Source organism: Oreochromis niloticus, linkage group LG7, assembly GCF_001858045.2.
Source record: "Oreochromis niloticus isolate F11D_XX linkage group LG7, O_niloticus_UMD_NMBU, whole genome shotgun sequence".
NCBI classification, from domain to species: Eukaryota; Metazoa; Chordata; class Actinopteri; order Cichliformes; family Cichlidae; genus Oreochromis; species Oreochromis niloticus.
The window spans coordinates 5,207,816-5,230,046 of record NC_031972.2 but is presented as its reverse complement, the minus strand read 5'-3'; the positions used below and the strand labels follow the sequence as shown (position 1 = coordinate 5,230,046).

Below are 22,231 nucleotides of genomic sequence, written 5' to 3'. Positions count from 1 at the left end.
CAAATACAGTGTGGGTAAATGGTACAGTTTGGTTTTGGGTGAAAGACTTGCTGAAAAACTTTCCTATTGAAAAACAGAATTTTCTGTGCCTGTTTAATTGCTATATATTAAATGTTAAAGAATTTCATTGTCATCTGAAAATATTAGTTAATCAGCAACTTTTTAAAAATTTGCACTTTTAGTGTCAATTTTATGGTTAGCTAAAGCAAAATAAATAATTAACAAGAATAACAACATAAAACATACTCACCAAATTCTGCCAGTTCACGGGTGTGTTATTTTTTGTAATAGGTGTTTTTATAGTAAGCGGCACATTTAACACGTGCATTTATTTTGTAAAGAAAAATCCCAGCACTTCCTGTCTGTGTGTGGGTGAGTGTGTTTACCTTAGCGCAGTCCTTCATTAATCCAATCAGAGCGGTCTCCAGCTTCAGCTCTCCCTGCTCAGACAAACAGGGGCGGTCACATGGGAAAGAGAACATCGTGATTTGTATCCACTGGAGGGGCAGCCAGGGATTACCCACGAAACACAAGCAAAGGAGCGCATTCAGATTATAGCATCTGACCTGCTGGTATCTGTATTCAGGTAGCCGGGTCCTCCTTAAAGTCCACCCAGTGAAATCAAATTAAGAAAATGTCTTGAAATCCAGGTGTTAATATTAACAACTTATAATGCAACCAATCATACAAATATGCTATATTTCTATTTAATTCACACATTATTGATACATTTATTGAACTTAATCATGCTTTTCAGCAATCAAGCTAGTAAATATAATGAATCAGGCCATTTAGTACAAGCTTCTTTTATTATTAGGAGGAAATTTCTCCCATTATAAAATCTCTGTAGAGTGCTAACATTATTCACTAAGCCTTTCTCCCCACCCATCCCTCCATTAAACTGTGCTTTTCATTTCAAGTAAAGGGGTTAACATACAATGACTTGTACATTTTAATTTATTTTTATATCATTACATATTTACTGAAGGTAATTAAAATTAATCAACAAGTCATGCCAAGTCACTGCAGTTTTAGCATTTTAAGTAATTGACTTGTGGCAAAAAGGACTACAACGATTTGAAAAACAACTACAAACAATCCTACAAAGCACAATAATGAGATCTGTATAAAGATAACTATAGAGACACAGGTCACAAAATGACTACAAAAGAATTCAAAAACAACTACGAAGTAAAGTAAACAAAAAAAAAGTGTTGCAAAGTGGCAAAAAGTAGATGTGAAGTATCTACAAATGTATGAAAAAGCAACAAAGAGACACAAAGCAACTCGTGAGGTGCAAAATGACTACAAAGAAAAGCAAAAAAAAACCAACTAACGACACTCACGACATATAAAACAGCTACAAAGCAATGCAAAATGAAAACAAATACAAAAGAGGACTACAAAGGGATGCAAAAGGACTAAAAAAGGCACAAAATATGTAGAAAAATTTGCTAAACGACTAAAAAATTACCAAAACAGGTCAAAAACAGCAGAATTACAATAAACAACTACAAAGGGATGCAAAATAACTACAAGGCAATGTAAATGACTCTAAGGACATACAAAGCACTAAAGAAAGAGACACAAAAAGACTTCTAAAGGGATTTAATTTGATTACAAAGAGGCACAAAATGTATTACAAAGATACAACGGCAGATACAAACAATGAAGAAAATCAGCTATCTCTCTTTGAATTATGGCTCCTGGCGTGGGAAGTCTGTGCTGCTGAGGTCCGTGTCACAATCCCCCCTGTTTTGAGACAGGACAATGTTTTTGCATACTTTAATGCAAAAACATAAAAATATTTGTCGAAAAGTGGAATATATTCTGTTGTTTGCCATTCGAACAGAAGGTTTAGCTGTCGTCCAGTTCACTGTGAGGTTTGCTGGAAGAGCCTTTTTTAACCTTTTTTTTTTTTTAAAGTGACCAAAACAGTGACATTTCACACGTCAATGCCTCTCTTTATTGTTCAGTAACACAGATGTCACACTGAAGTGCCCCGCTCCCCTGTAATGCTCTTAGTCTACTGTAAACCTTTGATCGGCCTGGGTCTAATCCAAACTGACAATAAAGGGCTATTCTTCTATTCTAAACTTTCACCCAGAGTTTCACTCAAGTCTGCCTGCTCGCCTTTTATTCCAGGAGTATATTGTGACAGTGATCAATTTTGCTCATTCACACCTGCTGTCAAATAGGTTAGTGCTTATTTGTTCTACACAAACAGCAGAAACCTGACACGGGTGCACATCACAGGACTCTGGCATTAAAGGGGAAATCCCTGCTGTCGACATAACCCTGCCTGCATATCTTTTTATAGTAACCGGCTCCTGCCGGGACTCACTCACATATTTAAAAGCCATTTTCAATTCATAACCTCCAGTTTTGCTTCCCTGTGGAAGGTGAGCAATGTCACCGCAGGCTAATCTCTCTCGCTGTGGTCAAGTCACTTCTGGGAGGGCTTGCTCATCATCTATTGTGTTTTCATGAGCTGTGCGTCCTCCTTCTGTCACCACGGCTAAGTCAAGGCTTCCAAAAAAAGGAAAGGCGGGGGAGTCCTCAGCAGAACACGCGGCGTACGCCCAGACAACCTGCTGGGGTGATCGCCGTGGCCTACACTTTGACATTTCATAGAGTGACAGCCAGTTTGTTGTAGAGCTGCCAGGCACGCACATTTCCCGCCTGGCATTTGTGCCGCTCCCCCGAGCTGTCTAATTATTTATCCATGGTATGATCACTTACCTCATTACTTTATTTCACAAACACGGAGAAGGAGATAGTCAGGGAGAAAAGGAGGAAATAAAGGAAGAGGAATTGAAAAACGCCACCCATCTTTACTCTTCAGAGGGAAATTACATTTTCTGTTCCTGATGTGGTTTCATCGGTTTACCCAGAGAGCACAGAAGCCTGTATTTGCACAATGTATGAATATTCATAAAGCCACTGTCGTGATCTGCCTTGTGCTGCAAATTAGATCACAAGCAGCCATGATGACTAATCGAAAAGCATTGTCCTGAAATGCCAAATTAGCACCAGGCAACACAACAGTTCTCCTGCTACGAGCAACATACTGCCAGCAGAAGTTACAGCACTTTAATTTTGCTTTGCAAGCCTTTAATGCACACAGGCCTAAACATTAGACATCAAGGTAACTGTATATTTCATAAAGTACACTCTCTTTCTTTTACATATCAGGACATAATAAAAAAATCATCTGGAAAAATGTGGATGTTCATTTTAGGTTTAAGGTTTTACTGTTTCCTCATTTATTTAAGTTATATGAAAATAATTTTATACATTTTTTTAACATTGATCCTGTATTTGTCTTTCTTGTGCTATTGGTATAATAACGACACAGTACATTCTTCTACTGTGACAAACACACACAAACACCAACCAACACTATGGCATGCAGTTTGACTTGCTGTGCCTACATGCCTGTCCTCTATTTACCGGCTTTACATTGTTTTATTGTCACCAGATAATTGTAATTGTCTTTTTATCGTTGTAGCTGTTACAGAGTGTACAGTACAAAGTGTACAGTGCGTTACACTCCAACTGTTTGACTGAACCCATCCTCCAGGTACTCTCATGCTTCTACTTGATTGTTGGATTTCACATAGCCCAGATTTGATAACCTCTGGTTGGTAAAAGCCTGGGTAAGGCTGTCTAACTATAAAGTCTTGTTTAACCTATATAAGAGTTAAAACAGCGTCTTCAAGTGTGGAGGTTGCTGCAGAATTTACAGTCTGATATCATTTACATGTTATCATATCCGTTATAGGTGATGTTTTACTGCGCTGCTCTGGTACTCCATTCATCTCTTTAACAATAAACCTTTTGTGTCAGTTGGTTTATCAATATCTGAAGCTGTCTGTCCTATTAACATCATGAATTTGTTCTTATGCTAGCAGAAAAGTTCTCCTAAGGTAACCTCAATGCAAAAAACATTTAAAGTGCAAAGAAATGAATGCATGCTGAGTATGAAGTACAAATAAGGTTTCCTGCAACAGTGATAGAAATAGGTTTTCTCAGTATGTAAAATACCAGCGCTTTGTCTAAGTGAAATGCAGCCATTATTTATATCATTACATGCCAGCATATGAGATTTTTGTTCATTTTCCTAGCAGCAAGTAACAATTCGCTGTTATTATGGATTTTAATGCATCCTTAGCAGAGAATGAAGTTACCTTCATCTGTGATGTTGTAGTCCCAGTTTTCTCCCCTTTTACCTTTGGTGGACATTCTGTGAGTACCTTCCCACCTTCATAAACTACAAGAGTCACCTCCCTCACTCCATATTCAGAACCCAGAGAGGTCAGATGGAGGTGAGCTATCAGATTTTCATCCAAAGAAGAAGACGTGTCCTTTGGCTAAAAAGGTTCAATCTGGCTTTTCTAAGAAGGTGTCCTTTGGTGGTGAGGCTGCACACACACTGTCCCTCCAAACTCATCATTTTTCACTGTGCAAGGTTACTTGATGGTTACCAAGTAGAGGACAACGGGGTAAGGTGAGCCACCACCAGTCTCTAGATAATCATACGTGTCATTTGAACCTAAATTTAATACTTGTTGTAGTATTTTATTATATATATTAGATATAATATTTCTTTCCATTGTTATACCGATGACATTCAAATTTATTTCCCTTTGGGTTTGAATATCAGAGATCCATTGCATACATTGTTTAACTGTCTTCATGATGTGAGAACCTGGCTATCTCAAAACTCTCTAACCTTGAATGACAGTAAAACTGAAGTTATTGTCTTTGACAGCCATATTCCATTGAACCAACTAACTGTTACCCTTGGCCCACTTGCTAGCTACCTCTCCAACGTTGTAAGAGACCTTGGGGTACTCCTGGATAGCTCCTTCAAATTAGAGAAACAAGTATCTACTGTGGTTAAATCCAGCTTCTATCAGCTACGTCAAATTTCTAAAGCTAAGCCTTTCCTCTCCCCCAAGGACCTTGAAAAGCTTATTCATGCATTCATTACCTCTAGACTGGACTATTGTAACTCCCTCTATTTAGGCCTCCCTCACTCCTCTCTTCACCGGTTGCAATTAGTACAGAGCGCTGCTGCACGCCTTTTATCGGGTGCCAGAATGCATGATCATATGACTCCAGTTTTAGCCAAGTTACACTGGCTTCCTGTGAAATTTCGCATTGATTTTAAAATTCTTTTATTCACTTATAAAATCTTAAATAACACTGCCCCTAGCTAATCAAAACTAATCAAGTTGTTTGTATTGCCTAAAGAAATCCAAGCAGTTTTGGGTATCTAAACCTAACCAATGAGGGTTTTTCTGTGCCCAAACCAAAAAAAAGTAAAAATCAAGTAAAGTAAGAAACAACTGGGCAAAAAGCAGCCAGTATGTCGCAGGACAGCTGGTGCATAAAGGCAATGGTATCGAAGGAAACCGTGAGAGCAGAGGTGGGATACAAGAAAAATGAAGTACATCACCTGGGTCAAAATCCAAACCCAAGAAGTAGAAACCTTCACTGCTTACATCAACTCAGTGGAAAGAAACAGAAAGCTCACCAGGGAAGACACAAAGGGTAATACCGGTAGTGCCATTTCTGGACTGTGCTGTGTGCATTGAGGAGAATGGAAAACTGAAGTTTATCAGGAGCCCACACACACAGACCAGTACCTACTCTTTGACTGGGCAGAAAGCATTCCCTCGAAGGCAGAAGAGAAAGAAAAGGAACGCACACATGTAAAGAAAGTTCTTAAAACGTGGTTATCCCAACTGGGCTTTCATCACAGTAAAGAAGATCAGATACCAACTAGGGAGAATCAGAAGGACAAATAGAACAACACTGTCATCCTTTATGTAGCAGGTTTATCAGAGAAACTCAGGAGAGCCAACAACGTAGTGCATGCTGTGCTGTGCAGCGAGGAGTGCTCACACCTCTACATCGGAGAAACCAAACAGCCACTTCATAAACACATGGCACAGCATAGAAGAGCCACCGCAATGGGACAAGACTCAGCTGTACATCTGCACCCAAAGGTCAAAGGTCACTCTTTCAAGGATGCCACTGCTCACATTTTGGACTGAGAAGACAGATGTTTGAAAAAGGAATTGAAGAAGCCATCTTTGTCCATTGTGAACAACCATCTTTGAACAGAGGGCGGGGCTTACAAACAGCCATCTATAATCCTGTTTTAAGATCCCTTCCCAGACGCCTTAACGCCCACTCACAACTTGCGTCAGTTGATCTTTATAGGTCACATAATAGGGTGAGGCAAAATCTCACAATGGTTTCACCTGAAACCTCTGCTGATAATGACCAACACCCTTTTTCACACCTTGGCTCACATGATGAGGCACACAATCAATAATGGGTCAACCACCCTCTAACGGGACAACTCACTCTTTGTTTTAAATACCTAGGATTTGATTTGATCAATTTGATCTTAGAACTTAAGAAGCTTCTCAGATGAGAAGTGAAAGATCCTCCAGAAACTTAAACAAGTCCAGACGCTTTTCCTTCCAAGCTCCTTAAATCCTCAGTGCCTTGTGAAAAGGTTTTCACACGTCTCAATGGAAATTCAGTATTTTTAATTGATTCTGATTGATTTTAGCTGCCATTACACCGTTGGTTTTTACACGTCGGCCTGCAGCAAACCTTTATCAGTGGCTGCGTTTGGAAGAAAAGACTTGAGTAATGCTGACGTCATGCCTTCATCACTACAGTTCCCAATTTTGCAGTTTGGTGCGCTGACACAGAATGATAAACATTTTCACAATCAACTTTGAGGTTCAACGTATGTCCCTTGATAAGCAGGCGGATGAGTAAAGTTTGTGCAGTGGAAAAAAACCTCTGACCTTCATGCTAACACATCACCGTCTCCTTGCAATTAACACACAAACCACAAACAACAAGTGTGGGTCAGCGTAATAGGGTATGACTTTATTTTCACAAGATAAATATACAAAACAAAAGTGCTGCAGAGTATGAGGAACCAGAGTATAAATAAACCCTCCTGTTAAAAATGGAGAAGAAACTGAAAACATTATCCCAAGGGTGAAGCTGCTCTGTTATAGGTGGAGGTCTGGCTTCTTCCAGTTCGCCCGCGTGATGTCTACACTCAAAGAAGGAAACACCAAAACAAGTCAAAGCCCTCAACAAGTCAACGCTGAGCTATGAGCGTTCAAAACAAAAAATGAGAAGCAGTCTCCTGATATCTTGTTAACACATTCTGACGCTGTTGTACATTTTATTTTAAAACGGCTCCTAATCTAAATCCTCCTCCAGTTCACTTCCTGCTTAACCAAAAAGCAAATGTGTGGTTTGCAAGGCAAATTAGGAGTCCAGCACATCCCTGCACATCTGATGTGACTTACCTCCTGAAATCATTCAGGGTGGAACGGAGACAGATGGGGGACAATCGTGTTATTTTGAGACACAGAAGCGTACGAAAATATCTCAATGCCACTAAAAATCAAAAGCTCAGCCTTAAAAACCACAAAAGAGATCGGGCTACAGAGACACAGATAATAAATGTAAACCTGAGGCTCTGTTGTTCACAGACAGCGTAGAAGTTGGCTGGAACAGGACAAAAGCATCTCAGGCTCGGCTGGCAGGAAGAGCAATGGAAAATTCCTTTCTCTCACTTTCTAAACAACAGACCATCCATCAGGCACTGGCGGGGAAGCACCTATGCAAGCATCTGCATTCCAAATAAGGCGTTCAAAGCAAAAATAAAAGGTCTGAATACAGGCATGAGAAACAATCCAAAATAAATCCTGAATAAAAACAAGAGAAGAAAATATCACCCTGAAACATAAAGATTGTCCTTTTTGGTTTGCAGTGTTAAACAAAATCATGAAGATTGGAAAAATCTGACTAAGGAAGGAGTTCAGTGGGGTAGTGTTTCCAAAGTCTATTGTCAACTGATATTTCCTTTCCTATCACTTCCAAAGAATTTAAACCCTTTCTGACCCTCACCCAACCCCCATATAATCAATACAACTGCTCTTTAAAACTCATCATTTTGTAAAAGGTGTTTTTGTATAAATCTTCAACCTGAAAGCCCGTGATTCGACAAAAGGGATGAAAAGGGGAAGGAAGAAGGGTGAAGGTAAAATGAGATTCCAAAGGGGAATAACAGAGGAAGATGGATCGAAAAGGGAAGGTGAGCCAGAGAGAGACGCCCGTGCCTTCTCAGGTGCTGCTGCTTCTGCTGTGTGTTTGTGTGTATTTATTTATAGAGCAGACGGGGGGGAAGGTTGGTAAATCAATAGGCTCATTAAGTCCTCCCAGTAGGAACAGTTCAATAGAAACACACACAGCTCTCGTTGTCGCCATCTTTGAAGTTGTCTGTTTCCACGCAGCCCCGTCGCCTCTCCTGCAGCAGCTTTTAGTTCCGTAGAGCTGCCAACCTGGAAGAAAAATATGAGGAAGGTTAAAGGTCTTTGTAAAATACAGAAGCCTTAAAAACACGTTTCCCTGTTAGTGTTTCAGCGCTCGCACCATTGACAGGAAAAAAACTACAGATATACTATAAGTAATGCTGCAATGCACAATTATTTTCATTTAACTGTGACACCTTTAAATGTCATTTCTGCTTGGCAAACTTTTCCCAGGATACTTTTTAGCATATCCAGTCAAAAAGTTCTGAGAGTTCTGCTGTGAACACAGAGAGCGAAACAATCAGCTGTGTCCAACAGGTGCCTGCAGTAACTCGTGTAACCACATCCAGGTGTGCCTTTATGATTTGCACAGTACAGCAGGGAGGAAGGTTCTGGGTGTGAATTGACCTGTCAGTTGAGGCCTCTCTGTGTGGAGACAGCATGTTGTTCCTGTGTCACAGGGTCCTGAATGTGAGAGTGAATGGCTGTACGTGTAATTTGATGGACTGGTGACCCATTCAGGGTGGACAGATCTCACTGCTGGAAAGGTTCCAGCGCGATGGCAATGCAAGAACTGGATAAGTGGTTAAGATAATGGTTGCATAGAAAAATAAATATTGACCAGGAATAAAACATGAGAAGTTATATACTTTTAAAGAAATGACAAAGATTGTGTTTTTTAATCTTACAGTTTCATTTTCGTTTTTTGTTGTGTTTATGTGTCATTCCATGTTTATGAAGTGGTGTGACGAAGTTTGACCAAAAGAGCAAATTGAAGTCATTTGATTCAAGCACTAGCAGGAAATTAATCTCTCTAACATCAGAAAATAAACAAGATTTTTCTTTAAAATTGACCTTAAATTCTGGAAATTCATGATTTTTTCTTAGAACATTAAACCTAGCGTTGTGTTAAAGCTGATAAAATGAGCGCTAGCACGTTAAAAGACTTAATTTTTTTTTCCAGAAACAATAACTTGGATGATTCCATGATCAAACATTAAATCAAACCTCACTAACACGATGCACAAACAGTGTTTCATCCTGGCTGCACGTTTTCCTGCCAGAAACCTGTCGCTCACAGGACGACAGCAGCACCTTTAGATGTTTATAACACCTACTTAATGCCTGGCTGGCGTGTGAAACTATTCCTGTTGTGTCCTAATCATACTGCCTAGGAATAACTGTGGTCAGATACAAGGACTGCCACAACAGCATGCAGAGAAATCATTTAAACTCAAGTCAACAAATTATTTTATGCAGCTTTTACTGGGCTGGGAGATACAGTTAACTCCTATACAAAAAGAAAAAGATGCCCATGTAAAAGGTTGAAGCAATGTTGAATTGCTTGCTCTGTTCAACTACTGGTCACTTTTGCTTGTTTTTTTTTAACTTTTCAGCCCACATTATCGCCCATCTGCAGACCTACAGTAATCGCCAAGTAACTAACTAGTACTAAATTCAAGGAGACAACAATTTGCGACACTTGGAAGCTTTAAAGGAGAATTCAATTTTCTTTCGTCAGCTGATTTGATTATTCTGATGAGTCATATCTGAACTGAACATACTGTCCCTTTCTTGTTCCCTCATGACTTTGCAACCGCAACAGCAGCGTTCATCAGTGTGGGGGCAGGGACTTGCAGAGTAATCTGATTTCCTGATCTCATGCTCTGTTGTAAAAACAGAAGCGCGGGATCGTGTGTAACTTGTTAAGTTTTTGCCAGAGTACGAAAACCAGGTGAGGAGGGGGAGGATTCAGTGAGTAAGGGAAACATGGGGGACCACTTTGAAGTTTCTTCTTATCAGAAGTTATAACACAGCTGCAGGGGCTGAAATAAGACACATGTAATGTCTTTTTTTAATTTACGCCAGACTCAAACAGCTGTTGCACTGCTCCATACTGCACCTGACCAAATACGGTTGTATTTTGTTGTATAATGCTACAATTTGTTCCAGATGCACCAGGTGTGTGGGTTAATGGGAGAATGCATGGGTTAGGAGAAACTGGCAGGCCAGCTACCTGTTTGCAAATGAGTGACACCATTTTGTCACAGAATATAAAAAGAGCTAAAATGGTGTTATCACAGTGCAGAGGAAATACTGCAAATAGATATTTACACGTGTGTGTTGTTTACATTTAATAAGCAGTCATTGCAAGTGCTGTGGTGTTTTTTGGTATTTAAACAGATAATTGTTTGAGGTTTGTACATATAGCCATAGCTACTGGGGACATGTTTAACTTATAGAATCTGGTTCCTACCGTCGAGACAGCAGGTCCTCTTTCTCCTGGCTCCGTGAGCTCTCTGCACCCACTGAGGTAGCCCCGGCAGGCAGCTGGTTGAGCTGGTCCATCACCTCCAGGCCGTTCTGTTCTGCTATTTGGTGGATCAGGTCATCCACCTGCTCCTGAGGCGTGGTCAGTGTCATTGCTGAGCTCATGGAATCCTCCATGACCTGGTGCACAAAAAGAGGTGAGAAGAGAACAAAGGGAATGTGAGGTCAGAGAGTGCAAAGCTGGGTTTGACTTTTCACATCCTCTAACCCTACTGTGGAATTTTAAAAAGCATGAAAAAGTGCTCTACAAACACAGATACTGGACTGACTGAAGGCACTCACTGAAGTGTGGACATCGAGGTTCTGGACTTGGCTTTCAAACTTATCCATGACGGCAGAGACCTTCTGGAGATCCATGGAGTTCAGAGCTTTGTCCAGGGCCTTGGTGACCTGACCCATGCTTTTGGTCACCTGTTGGAAAGTAAAGAAAAGGCATTTGTAACATATGCCTCATACACACTTTGTGATATGAAAATAGTTGATTAGGAATCTTTCATCTCATCTCTTTGATGCAAACTGTTGAGCTGACTGAACACTGTAACTTACGCCTTTCATGGTAACAGCAGTCTGGACTTTAGAGGCCACTGCATCGACTCGAGACGCCATGCGCAGCCAGTTAAGGCCTTCGTTCTTTTTCCTGATGGCATTCTCCGCGTAAACTCTGGCACATTCCACATTTTTCTGTTGCAGTGCCTGTTGATGAGACAAAGATGCTGTTAACACTCCTAACCTTCAGAATAATCCTTTGTTTATGTGCACAGACAGGGTGGATACGTCTTAGGACTGATACACTGAATATCACTGCTTAAATTTTACTGCAGACACAACACACACAAGCTACAAATATAATAGAAAAATTACAGGAATTAAAGCCATAAATTTAACTAAACATTTTTTATTTAAAAATATACTTAGCTTTGCAAGTTTGGCTCAGTGTTAGCACAGCACAGACGCTGCAGGTTCAATATTATCAAAGACATAATCAGTAATAACCTTGCATCTGTACTGTGTATTCCTGTGTTCTTCCTCATACACCATAACTAACAACTCAATTAAATTAGCATTTTGTTTTTCTTTGAAATGTGCTCAATTCACACCAATGTCTGTTAAAAGTCCAAATGTTTATGATGTTACTGTGATTCTGGTTGTATAATTATGAAATTTATACTACACAGCAACCAGTAGCATCTCTGTTGCGATTAGGGTGACCCAACCTTACACGTGATCCACCTCATTTAAAACATAAATAATTTACAGCAGAACAGATTGCATGAAGTTGGCAGTAATCATATTTCTTTCAGCAGTGATAACAGGAAACAGTAGCATCAAAGAGCAAACTTTCATCTCTCCTCATTTCAAATGCATGTCAGCTTTTCAACAAAGCAAAGCAGGAGGGAAACCTGTCATGACTCAACAGGGAAATATTTCTGACGTGTGAGATAATAAAAGCTCTGTCATGTCAGAACCCCGTTGCTTGTGTTGCAAGAGAATGTGTTTGAATAGCACTTCTGTATTCTCTACAGCAAACATACATTCAAATTGGGACAGAGCTGCCCAATACCGCTGCGTCTCTAAAACTGCTGAGCTAGTGTTGTACTGCCACCTGCTGGTTCATATGTGCCACTCCAAGTGTCACCAGACTGCTAAAATGATCAGCATAAATACACCACGATCACTGAATTGTAAGATTGTGTTTCTGTTTTTTCCAGTTTGAGTTTTGTTTCTCTGAGTTTTCCTGACTGAGTCCGAGGTTTCTTATTGTTGGATTTTTTATTAGATTCTGGGTGTTTTGGGGTGTTATTTGTCAGGGAGCAAAAAGTACACATTAGGTAGGGTAGTTAGTAGTAGTTAGTAAGTGTTGAATGTTATTTTATTCAGTTCAATATCATTTGTACTTACATTTATTAATTGCATTTACAGTTTACTCAGATCACAAGAACCGACAATATGTTTACTTTTTAATTTTCCCTTGAGTCTTGTCTTTAGATCTATAGTTAAACTCACTTTACATTTTTAGTTATTGTTTAGTTTAAGTTTAAAAATAATGACCTCAATACTGAGTCACAAAATAAAATAACTAATAAATACTTCAAAAAGATAAAAAAACAAAAGCTAAAATAAGTGGTTTATTCATGTGTTCATCCCATGCTAGCATTTTGTGCAACCATAAGACAATTAAGGGACAAACTTTTTATACTTTTCATTGGACCCCGTCATCAGTCTGCCAGCTATTTTACCACCTCTGAGTAAAAAGCTACCAACTACAGTTCCTTTTACTGGGTCACCGATCAATCAAAGCAGTTTCACTTAAATTGAACCACTGGAAACAACAGCAAATAACTTGGTCTCTGACTTCAGTAATTAGTAAGGATTTTCACTTCTGCAGAAATTGATAATAAATTCACGAGTTTAGAAACACACAAATCAGTTCATCTGACACTAGAAGTGACTGATCACATAGTTCTTAACTCATATATTTGATGCAAAAACTAACTAAAGCGCTGATTCTTTACCAGAAGGATTTTATTCATCACATGAAGAAGTCGCTGGATATTTGCTGCATGAATAGGCAGCTGTACACGGGTTGCTAAAAAGAGCTTGGTGAGTATTTTCTGATTCATTTATGTTAAGTGCCAATGATATCCAGTTAAAAAAAAATCTCCATGGAGTAGCCTTTCTACTCACTGACTCATCATCTTCCACTTACTACAACACACAGCCACACCCAAAGCTTATCATCAGACACTTCTGCACAGATTACAAAGCACAAAGCATTACGTCACAAGCATTACCTCATATCATGTCAAAAAAAAGAAAGCAGAAAAATGCTGATAGGCTTCCTTAATGGATGTTTTACATTGCTCACATCTGCTAAACATAGAGCTGACGAAGCGATGGTGTTTCTGATTATCGTACTTCAAATCTAACATTAAAACAGACTCCTGTTTATTTTGTCTGTGGTATCCAAATTTCCACTTACACTGAAGTAATTGTTGTCTGCTGGAAGTCACTTCCTATTGAAAGGGAGTTCTTCATCTCCACCCTTACCAAGTGTTTGCTCACAGGCAATAATCTGACTGCTGGGGTTCTCCCTCTAATACTGTATAGGGTTTACTTTACAATACAATAAAGCACCTTATGATGACTTGGTCAGAACTAGTAAACGGATGCCAATAAAGGTCAAGAGCAGACATACAGACATTTCATTTTGTTTGTGTTAGAATGATGATATGTGTGGAGCAAGAAAGATGTATACAGTGTACTGTGGGACCATTTGGTCCTTACGTCACCCCAGCTGATTTGCCCGCTTACCTTCTTGACCTTTGCCTGCTCTTTTTCAGAATCCTTCTCTGCCTTCTTGGCCAGCCTCTCCAGCTGCTTGGAAGTGAACTGTGATCCACAGAGAAAAAATATGAATACATGAATAAATAACCCACTTTAAGTTGTCTGTTGTCTGATATAGGTTTAAGATTTTCACTGGAACATACCTTTAACTGAAAGAGTGTTTCTGTGAAGAGATGGTGAGAGACAGAGTCAGACATTTGGAGTGTATATAACATAAACTGTCACATAGACTATATGGATAAAAGTACTGGGCACCTACACATTACATCTACAGGAGCTGCTTGCCATTGAAACCCATGCCATGCAGTTCCCAGAACAGTTTATGTGCTAATGTTAATACCAGAGGGACACTGGAGATAGTTATTTAGTTATCAGGGCCTCAGCCCTCCACGAACCCATTATTTACGTGGTCTGCAACTGAGTTGTTGTGATTCCTAAACTTCAGTTTTGCAAAACCACCACTTCCAGCAGATCATGCAACATCTAAGAGAGAAGAAATTTCACAAACTGGCATTTTGTTAAAGTACCGCACTCGAATTCAGTGAGCTATTTAGAACGATCATGGTGGGCAGTTTCTGTCTCTGGCTTAGCACCACGAAAGGTATTGTGCTTATCATATGTTATATAAATTATCATATGTTCACATTAAACAAGATCAAAGTTTTAAATAATGATGTAAGTGTATGTCCAACTACACCCTAACATGCAAAAGCTCAGGCTTCGTATTGCTTTAATTAAACACTGAAAGTCAGACCGTTTTTTTTCCGACCTTTGGATCTGTATGATGTCATCGAGAACAGCCTGCCGTTTTATTTAACCGATGTCACATAATAAATCAGAAGAGTATAACAAATCTACTTTAACAACACTGATCATGTTGAAAACAGCGGACGGTTGAAGATACCGGAAATATATTTATATATTTATTTTAAAATATTTTTCCCAAATCAAGCCAATTGAACCAAATGTCTGAGTTATAATTATATCTGTAAGAACAGGTATATACATAAATATAACATAAAGAAACAGTTTTTAGCGTTTAAGCAGGCAAAAGGAAGCTCTTGTGATTTTTTTTAAACTTCTATACCGAATACTTGTATCTACCAGGGCCGGGGGAAAGCGATGAAATGTGTCTCCGTCTGTCAAAGTTGCTCCAATCAAATTCTGCCTGCTGTATCACATTCCTACTGTAGCAGTCACTGCTAAGAAAAGACTCTGGCACAGCCCAATAAAACTAAAGGCCCACTTAATAATGAGTCCGTAAACTTCATCGGACGTCAAATGTGATAAACGAAAAAAAAAAAAACCAACAAAAAAAACAGGTCAGACAGCTAACCCGGCTAACCACACACCCAAGCTAAAGCGCTAATTTTAGCTATCTAACGTAGTCTGGCGCTTTGGCTAAAATAAAGAACCAAAGTCTACTCAGACAGACAGTTCAGAAGTTAACACACGACATACCATCCATGTCCAAGCGAAGATAATACCAGGAGACGACTAATAAGTTATTTGTAGCGCCTCTACAAGGTAGTCCTGATTTGTTTTGGTAACACCGTGGATCTTCCTGGTTCAACAGTAGTCACGTGATTCAAATTCTTCTTCTTCCCCTTCCTCGCCCATTCTTCGAAGGTGTCATCTTGCCTCGAGTGAAATGCTGCCACCTATTATCATAACTAGATAGAGTAAACTGCATAGCATAGAGCAAAGGTTTTTAGCCACACTTCGTTTCCCTACATTTCTTTTCTGCTTTTTCACTAATTTTCATTCCAGTTCTTGTACCTGAAGATCTTCATATTATATATTTTATATAATATATATAAAAATATATTAACACTGATCCGTGAGTCATTCAATCATAAAAAAGGCACCTGACTCAAGAGATGAATCATTGTTGTGTCACATATCAGATAATTTAGCAAAGAACCAATTTCAAAGGACAAAATCTATCTATCTACATATTTCAAAAGTATACAGTTATATGTTTTATCAAATGTATTCTCTCCAATAAACAACATCAAACAAATAGTTTAAGGTAGTGGATACAAAGTAGCTAAAAGTAATTTAAAATACAGTTGAAATTGGTAATAGTAAGACATCCACAGTGAAAAAGGAAGGAAATCAGTTTTCCTAACAAGTCATGGATAGGTGAAATAGCTATCTAGTAGATAGCTAGAAGAAAAATAGAAAAATAAATAAATAGCAGATAAATGGTGGCTAAGCTCAAAGTCAAAGATGAACATTTGAAATTAAAAGATAAAAATAACTGAGAAAACTGCTGAAATGCCTAAAGATAATGTGTATTGTATCACCCCAAATTTACTTTGTATTTTTCTTCCAAGGAGCCAGACTTGTAACTTTTAATGTGCTCTTGAGCAATAGTTCATCTTTCGGAAGGTCCTGAAACTTTATCAGAAATGGTCTCAGTGGAAGGATTGCTGTCAAGAAGCCATTCTTGAGAATGGGATACAGTGAGGAAAAAAAGCTGAGGTATGCCAAATATATGCCAAATTTGTACAGCACGGTGGAGGCTCTGTCATGGTTTGGAGCTGAATTTAGCCAGTGGTGTTGAGGATCTTGTTAAAATTGATGAAATTATGAACATGGAAAAGTATCATCATATTTAAATGTACCATGTTATACCATCTGTAAAACACCTGAGTGGTGACATATTTTTTCAGAAATTACACCAAACACATTACCAATATAGTAAAAACATCCCTGGATAGAAAAACACATTGAACACTATCAATCACAGGTTGGCCTCCCCAAAGCGCAGACATAAATACTATTGAAGCAGCATGGGATCATCTTGATCAAGTATGGACTGAAAAGGCAACCAACATCCAAACAAGACCTTTGAATGTCCTTCAAGAAGCCTGGAGAACAATTCCTGAAGACTACTTTAAGAAATGCTGAGAAAACGGCTTAAAAGAGGTCAAGCTATGTTGAAGAAAAAAGGTGGTCACACCAAATATTCACTTTGAAGCTTTGAAGAAATGTGCAAACTCTTTTGGGTAAATCACTGCATCTATTTTCTATTTTCCTATCAAAATTTAAAGAATTGAGAGGCGACTCAAGACTTTTGCACAGTATTATAGATAGACTGCTAGATAGCTAGATCCTAGTATTCCCATATGGTGCTAGGACAGTGATATTCAATGGTGTTAACCCGTTTCTGCAGCACAGGGATGTGTTTTCTTTTGAAAGAGGTCTCCAACTTGGCACATAAGGATTCACTTGACTACAGTTTCAAATTGCAGATAATCAAGACACGAAGAACTGCAGAGTCAAAACCTGAAGCTGTTTTGCACGTCTGTCAAGCTCACAGGCATGTCTCTGTTTGTTTTCAGTAGCGGGGAAAAGGTGGAGAAGGAGCCCTGGATGGAGAAGCTTCCAGCCAGAGGAGAGCTGCTGGTGAAGAAGAAAGAATTTATGAAGAAGAAAATTGACCACCTAGAGATTTTTGCCAAGAAAAACAGCACAAAAAACAGAAGAGGTGAGCTATTTTACAGAAAAGTATATTTCTTTAAATAAATAAATAAAAGACACGGGTAGGCAAGTAATACAATATCAGTCTTAGCTAGCTAAAAGCTAATTAGCTAGTTATTAAGCTAATTATCGTTAGCCAACAACCTGCCACACAACCATGAAACAACGAACTAAAACTGGTTATACATTTATTTTAACTTGTTAAAAGTAATGTAAAAGAAGATGAACGTAGTAAAAAAAAAGTACTGGAAAGGTTCAAATGAATTACATGTTTGTGCGTATACCTCAACACATATACTTGAGTCCTGCTCACTGATATATTTGTATATCCTTTTTCTGTCAAAACTAGACTTTACTCTTCCCCAGAAAAGGTTCAGACATATTTTCAGTTCAGACATAAAGAGTTATATAAGTTTATAGCTAAATATATTTATTTCTTTTCTTATATTTCAAGTTGCTGTGTTTGGTTGGATTAAAATAATATTTAAATGCAGAGAGGTGTATAAGGTGACTGAAGAAGAAACACCTAGTGCATCATGGGAATCCCCCAGCAGCCTACACATATTGCAGCATAACTAAGGGAGTATTCAGTCCTAACTATATGCTTTAGCAAAAAATCACGTTTTAAGCATTATCTTAAAAGTAGAGTGCGTGTCTGTCTCCAAATTGGAAGTGGGTTCCAATTTGGAGACAGACAGGCCTGAAAACTGAAGGCTCTGCCTCCCGTTCTACTGTTAAATACTTCAGGAACCACGAGTAAACCTGCAGTCTCAGAGCAAAGAGCTCTAATGGGGTGATATGTTACTACAAGGTCATTAAGATAAGATGGGGCCTGATTATTCAAGATCTTGTTTGTAAGGAGTAGGATTTTAAATTCAATTATGGTTTTACTAGGGAGCAAGTGAAGAGAATCCAATATAGGAGGAATATGCTCTCTCTTTCTAGTCCCTGTCAGTACTATTGCTGTTTTGCTGCAACATTTTGGCTCAACTAAAGGCTTTTCAGGGAGTTTTTAGGACATCCTGATAATAACGAATTACAGTAGTCCAGCCTAGAATTAATAAACGCATGAACTAGTTTTTCATCATCAGGATGCAGGATGTTAGAGATATTTTGCAAATGTTAGAAAGCAGTCCTACATATTTGTTGCATTGAAAGACATATCCTGGTCAAAAATGACTCCAGGATTACTCAAAGTGTTAGTGGAGGCCAAGGTAATGCCATCCAGAGTTAGTATCTGTGCTATTGGCCTATAATTAGCTAAGACTGCTGGGGTTGGCTTTTTAAGTAGTGGTTTAGCTACTGCCAGCTTGAAGGTCTGTAGTACATAGCTGATTATTTATAAGAGCTAGGTTCATCATATTTAAGATTGAAGCATTAATTAATGGTAGGACTTCTTTGAGCAAAATGTTTATGAACCATAGATCCATCTATTAGCTTAACCTCATAGTCTCTATTTTTGGGGTTTTCTGTTTAAAAGAAATAGTGAAAAAGCAAAGTTAAATCTATTCCTGCTCATGTGCTGTTTTTGTCTCACCGTGCTCTCCTCCCAGCGGCTCTGCAGGCGCTGAGAAGAAAGAAGTTCTACGAGAAACACATCAACTACATTGACTGTGCTGTAAAAGCCATGAGAGCCATTTACGAACACATGTGAGGAGAAACACTACAGGAACGTGTGAAATAACGCCATCTATGAATGAGAAAGAAGTCTGTCATGGCCTTTGAATGCTGAGTGCCAAGATAATTTAAAATCAAAGAAACTGTCTGCTGGCTGTTGCAGAGAAATCGTTAACAAGGTGAGTGACCTGATGAAGGATATTGCAGAGGAGGAGGATGAGACTGGAGGCATGCTAGAGAGCCTCTGCACACCTGTGGGTTTTGAAGGGGAATTTAATGAGGTAAGAATGATCTTAATTTTTTGAGGACTTTTGTGACTGCGCTGATTCTCTGTACCAGAGTTGTCACTTGTTGTGTGCCTGTTGCTGTGTCTCTGTATGTTTTTTCTCAGGATGAGCTGCTGGCAGAGCTGGAGAAGCTGGAAAAGAATGTGGATGAAAGCCTCTTTGAGGCGGACGAAGCAGAGGACGGGGACCCTTGTCCCAAACTGTTCACCACTGCATTACATTCCCATCGTGGTAAGACTTGTCGGGAGAGCTTTGACTTTATTCTTGCAGTTGGCTGTGGTGTCTGTGAATTCATGCAGGTTGCGCAGGCATTTCTTTTCTTCCCCAAAGCCAAGATGAAAAAAATAACACAAACCTGTCTGGAATTTGTGTTTTACCTCAAGCTCAAACTGTGGATGTTTCAGCCGAATAGATGAATGTCTTGACCACTACTGTCTGCAGGGTTTTGCAGAGAAATCATCACCAAGGTGAATGACCTGATAGAGGACATTACTGAGCAACAGGACGTGACTGAAGACTTGCTAGACAGCCTCTACACAGCTGTGAGATTTGAAGTGGAATTTAAAGAGGTAAAGATGATTTTAGTGTGTTTTGGAGCTTTTGTTTTTGCAGTGATTCTTGGTTTGTCTGATTTCTAGAGTCTGCTTACATTATTGACATTTGTATGATGTGGCTCAGTGTGATTTGCTAAATCATTATTATTTTTAAGTCAGGTTTTCCGCTTCTGTGACTTCTTGACACTTGCTGAGCTGCTGTGTGCCTGTTGCTGTCTCTCTCTCTCTGTCTTTCCCAGGATGAGCTGCTGGAAGAGCTGGAGAAGCTGCAAAAGAATCTGGATGAAAGCCTCAATGATTCGGATGGAGAAGAAGACGGGGTCCTTTGTCCCAAAGTGTTCACCACTGCATCACATTCCCATCCCGGTAAGAATTCTCAGGAGAGCTTTTTCATGATTCCTGCGGTTTGCTGTGGTATCTACAAATTCACGAAGGTTGCTCAGGGTTTTGTTTTCTTTTTTCTTCCTCAAAGTTAACACGGACGAAGAAAACATTGAAGATGATTTAGAGTATCTTCGACACTGGGCGAATGGAACTCGTGAACTCACCATCAGTTACAACATTTAGAAGAGGCGAGGAAAGCACAGAATGGAATAAATGGGCAGCAGTTTATTGTATTTGTTCATGAGTGGGGTTTTTTTTTTTTAATTTAATTTTCATGGACATTTGACTTTCTACCTACTCCAGTGATGTCAGGGAACATGTTGATTTTTATACACAGGGTAGTACAGAGACTTCAGAATTCATATTGTAAAATTAGTAGTACAATACTACTGGCTTGATAACTAATTGATGTTATGACTTTGATTGGCTTTGATGTTATCTGAACTCACTGAAACTAAGCTACTTTTGCTTTCTTTAAAAAAAAACAAAACCTCACCACTGGCTCCCAGCACATAAGTGTTGCATGTGTTTACTGTCTTTGAGTCTCACCCTGTTACCTCTGTTACCTGTTGTGTTCTCTTCTTCGAAGACTGTTTCAAAAATAAAAGACTTCACCAATGGGGAGGGTTTTTTTTCCACAGGCCCTTAAAAAGATCTTAAGACAATGGAAAATTAAGCTCAAGGAGGCTACCAGTCCTTTAGATGTTAATGGAAAGCAAAATTAATTTGCCTATGGTTTAAGACTTAAAAACATTATAGCCAATAACATTAATTTTTACCCCTCAGGCATAATAGGCTGATGGTGTATCGTCATCACCCAAGTTTGTGAGTGCAATAACTCAAGAACGAGACGATGTAGGAGTTTCAAAGTCATCTACTAAAAACCTTGGACGAGGTCGAATCCCGGCGACCTTGACCTCAACGTCAGAGGTCAGGCTTTCTGAATGCGATAAATCGAGAACAAGGCAATGTTGGATTTTGGAATCGATACCATAGGTGTATCTACGAGGAGGCTGAGGAGTAGCACTGATGCCTGCCAGTATTTTCAAAATCTTGACTTGTTTATATTCTTTTATCACATCAATGTATTGATTTGAAGATTCATTTAAAACATGGAGGTAGCCTCCAAGACAAAATGAAGCCAATACGGAAGTGCCTAGAAACCTCTATCTGCAGGCCACCAGATGGCGATAGCTGCAGTTTGCAAAAAGTCTTCCGAGTGTATAGAAATCTACGAAAAAATAGGTTTCAGTCTTGACCTCTGCAAACACTTTCCTGCTGAATTTATGATGTCATACATTCATTTTGGCTGTTGTGGATAAAAACTTAAGACCGTTTTGTTAGTCTTGGCCTTACCATGTTTCCAAATATAGCCTCATCTGTGGTTTGAAAACACACACCGATCGGTTAATAAGTTGCCTGTCAGACTCGCCCTTCTTTGTTTCATGTGGGTTTTTTGTAACAAACATGTCAACAGCAGAAATGCCCAACTTGAGGCTTTAAAAAAAGGGCTTTAGAAACCAATCTTGTCCATCTATCACACGGTCTACGGTAATAGCATAATTGGGCTGTCTTCTCCTGGTCCATTAGCGGCTTCACAGTAATATTTAATACAGTAGTATCCACATTATTTTCCTGTTTGGTTCAGAAAGGGAAAGTGGGGTGCTGGGTTAAGAAGGCGACCCACATGTATCCAAAGGCCACAGCAAAGGTCTGGGTTTGAGTCTGTCCTTGGAAGAGCCCATTTCCCACCTGCTCTCCTTCTTGTGTACTCTACGGTATACAATAAATAAATAAAGATAACAGAGCCATGATAGTGCACAATAGACCTTGATCAAAAGTAGTATAACAGCACTATAGT

At 39.1% G+C, this 22,231-nt stretch overlaps 2 protein-coding genes across 4 annotated transcripts; one reads left to right on the top strand and one right to left on the bottom strand.

Moving 5' to 3' along the window:
* Positions 1-6,900: 6,900 nt before the first annotated feature.
* Positions 6,901-15,655, bottom strand: chmp1a (charged multivesicular body protein 1A). The gene is made up of 7 exons (XM_003439415.5): positions 15,501-15,655; positions 14,183-14,202; positions 14,007-14,084; positions 11,241-11,387; positions 10,977-11,105; positions 10,621-10,814; positions 6,901-8,393 (listed from the first exon to the last, which is right to left on the bottom strand). The coding sequence occupies exons 1-7, from the start codon at positions 15,505-15,507 to the stop codon at positions 8,372-8,374; spliced, it is 597 nt and encodes a 198-aa protein (XP_003439463.1). The 5' UTR covers positions 15,508-15,655; the 3' UTR covers positions 6,901-8,371.
* A 1,279-nt stretch (positions 15,656-16,934) lies between these two features.
* Positions 16,935-20,989, top strand: LOC100707691 (charged multivesicular body protein 4b). Of its 3 annotated transcripts, none has more exons than XM_005449315.4 (8): positions 16,935-17,053; positions 17,390-17,535; positions 19,082-19,178; positions 19,309-19,426; positions 19,537-19,663; positions 19,874-20,001; positions 20,226-20,352; positions 20,459-20,989. In XM_005449315.4, the coding sequence occupies exons 2-8, from the start codon at positions 17,421-17,423 to the stop codon at positions 20,551-20,553; spliced, it is 807 nt and encodes a 268-aa protein (XP_005449372.1). In that variant the 5' UTR covers positions 16,935-17,053; positions 17,390-17,420; the 3' UTR covers positions 20,554-20,989. The 3 variants fall into 3 exon arrangements, with proteins under 3 accessions (XP_005449372.1, XP_005449371.1, XP_013121265.1); XM_005449314.4 differs by lacking the exon at positions 16,935-17,053 and adding an exon at positions 17,155-17,248; XM_013265811.3 differs by lacking the exon at positions 16,935-17,053 and having other exon boundaries at positions 17,174-17,535.
* Positions 20,990-22,231: the final 1,242 nt, after the last annotated feature.

Excerpts from the sequence above, each read along its gene's own strand:
- LOC100707691 (XM_013265811.3), top strand. The coding sequence starts at position 17,370 with ATGTCTCTGTTTGTTTTCAGTAGCGGGGAAAAGGTGGAGAAGGAGCCC. Across the intron at positions 19,179-19,308 it reads AGAGCCATTTACGAACACAT|AGAAATCGTTAACAAGGTGA; the intron begins GTGAGGAGAAAC and ends TGGCTGTTGCAG. Across the intron at positions 20,353-20,458 it reads TGCATCACATTCCCATCCCG|TTAACACGGACGAAGAAAAC; the intron begins GTAAGAATTCTC and ends TCTTCCTCAAAG.
- chmp1a (XM_003439415.5), bottom strand. Across the intron at positions 14,085-14,182 it reads AAACACTCTTTCAGTTAAAG|TTCACTTCCAAGCAGCTGGA; the intron begins GTATGTTCCAGT and ends TGTGGATCACAG. Across the intron at positions 11,106-11,240 it reads CTGCTGTTACCATGAAAGGC|GTGACCAAAAGCATGGGTCA; the intron begins GTAAGTTACAGT and ends ACTTTCCAACAG.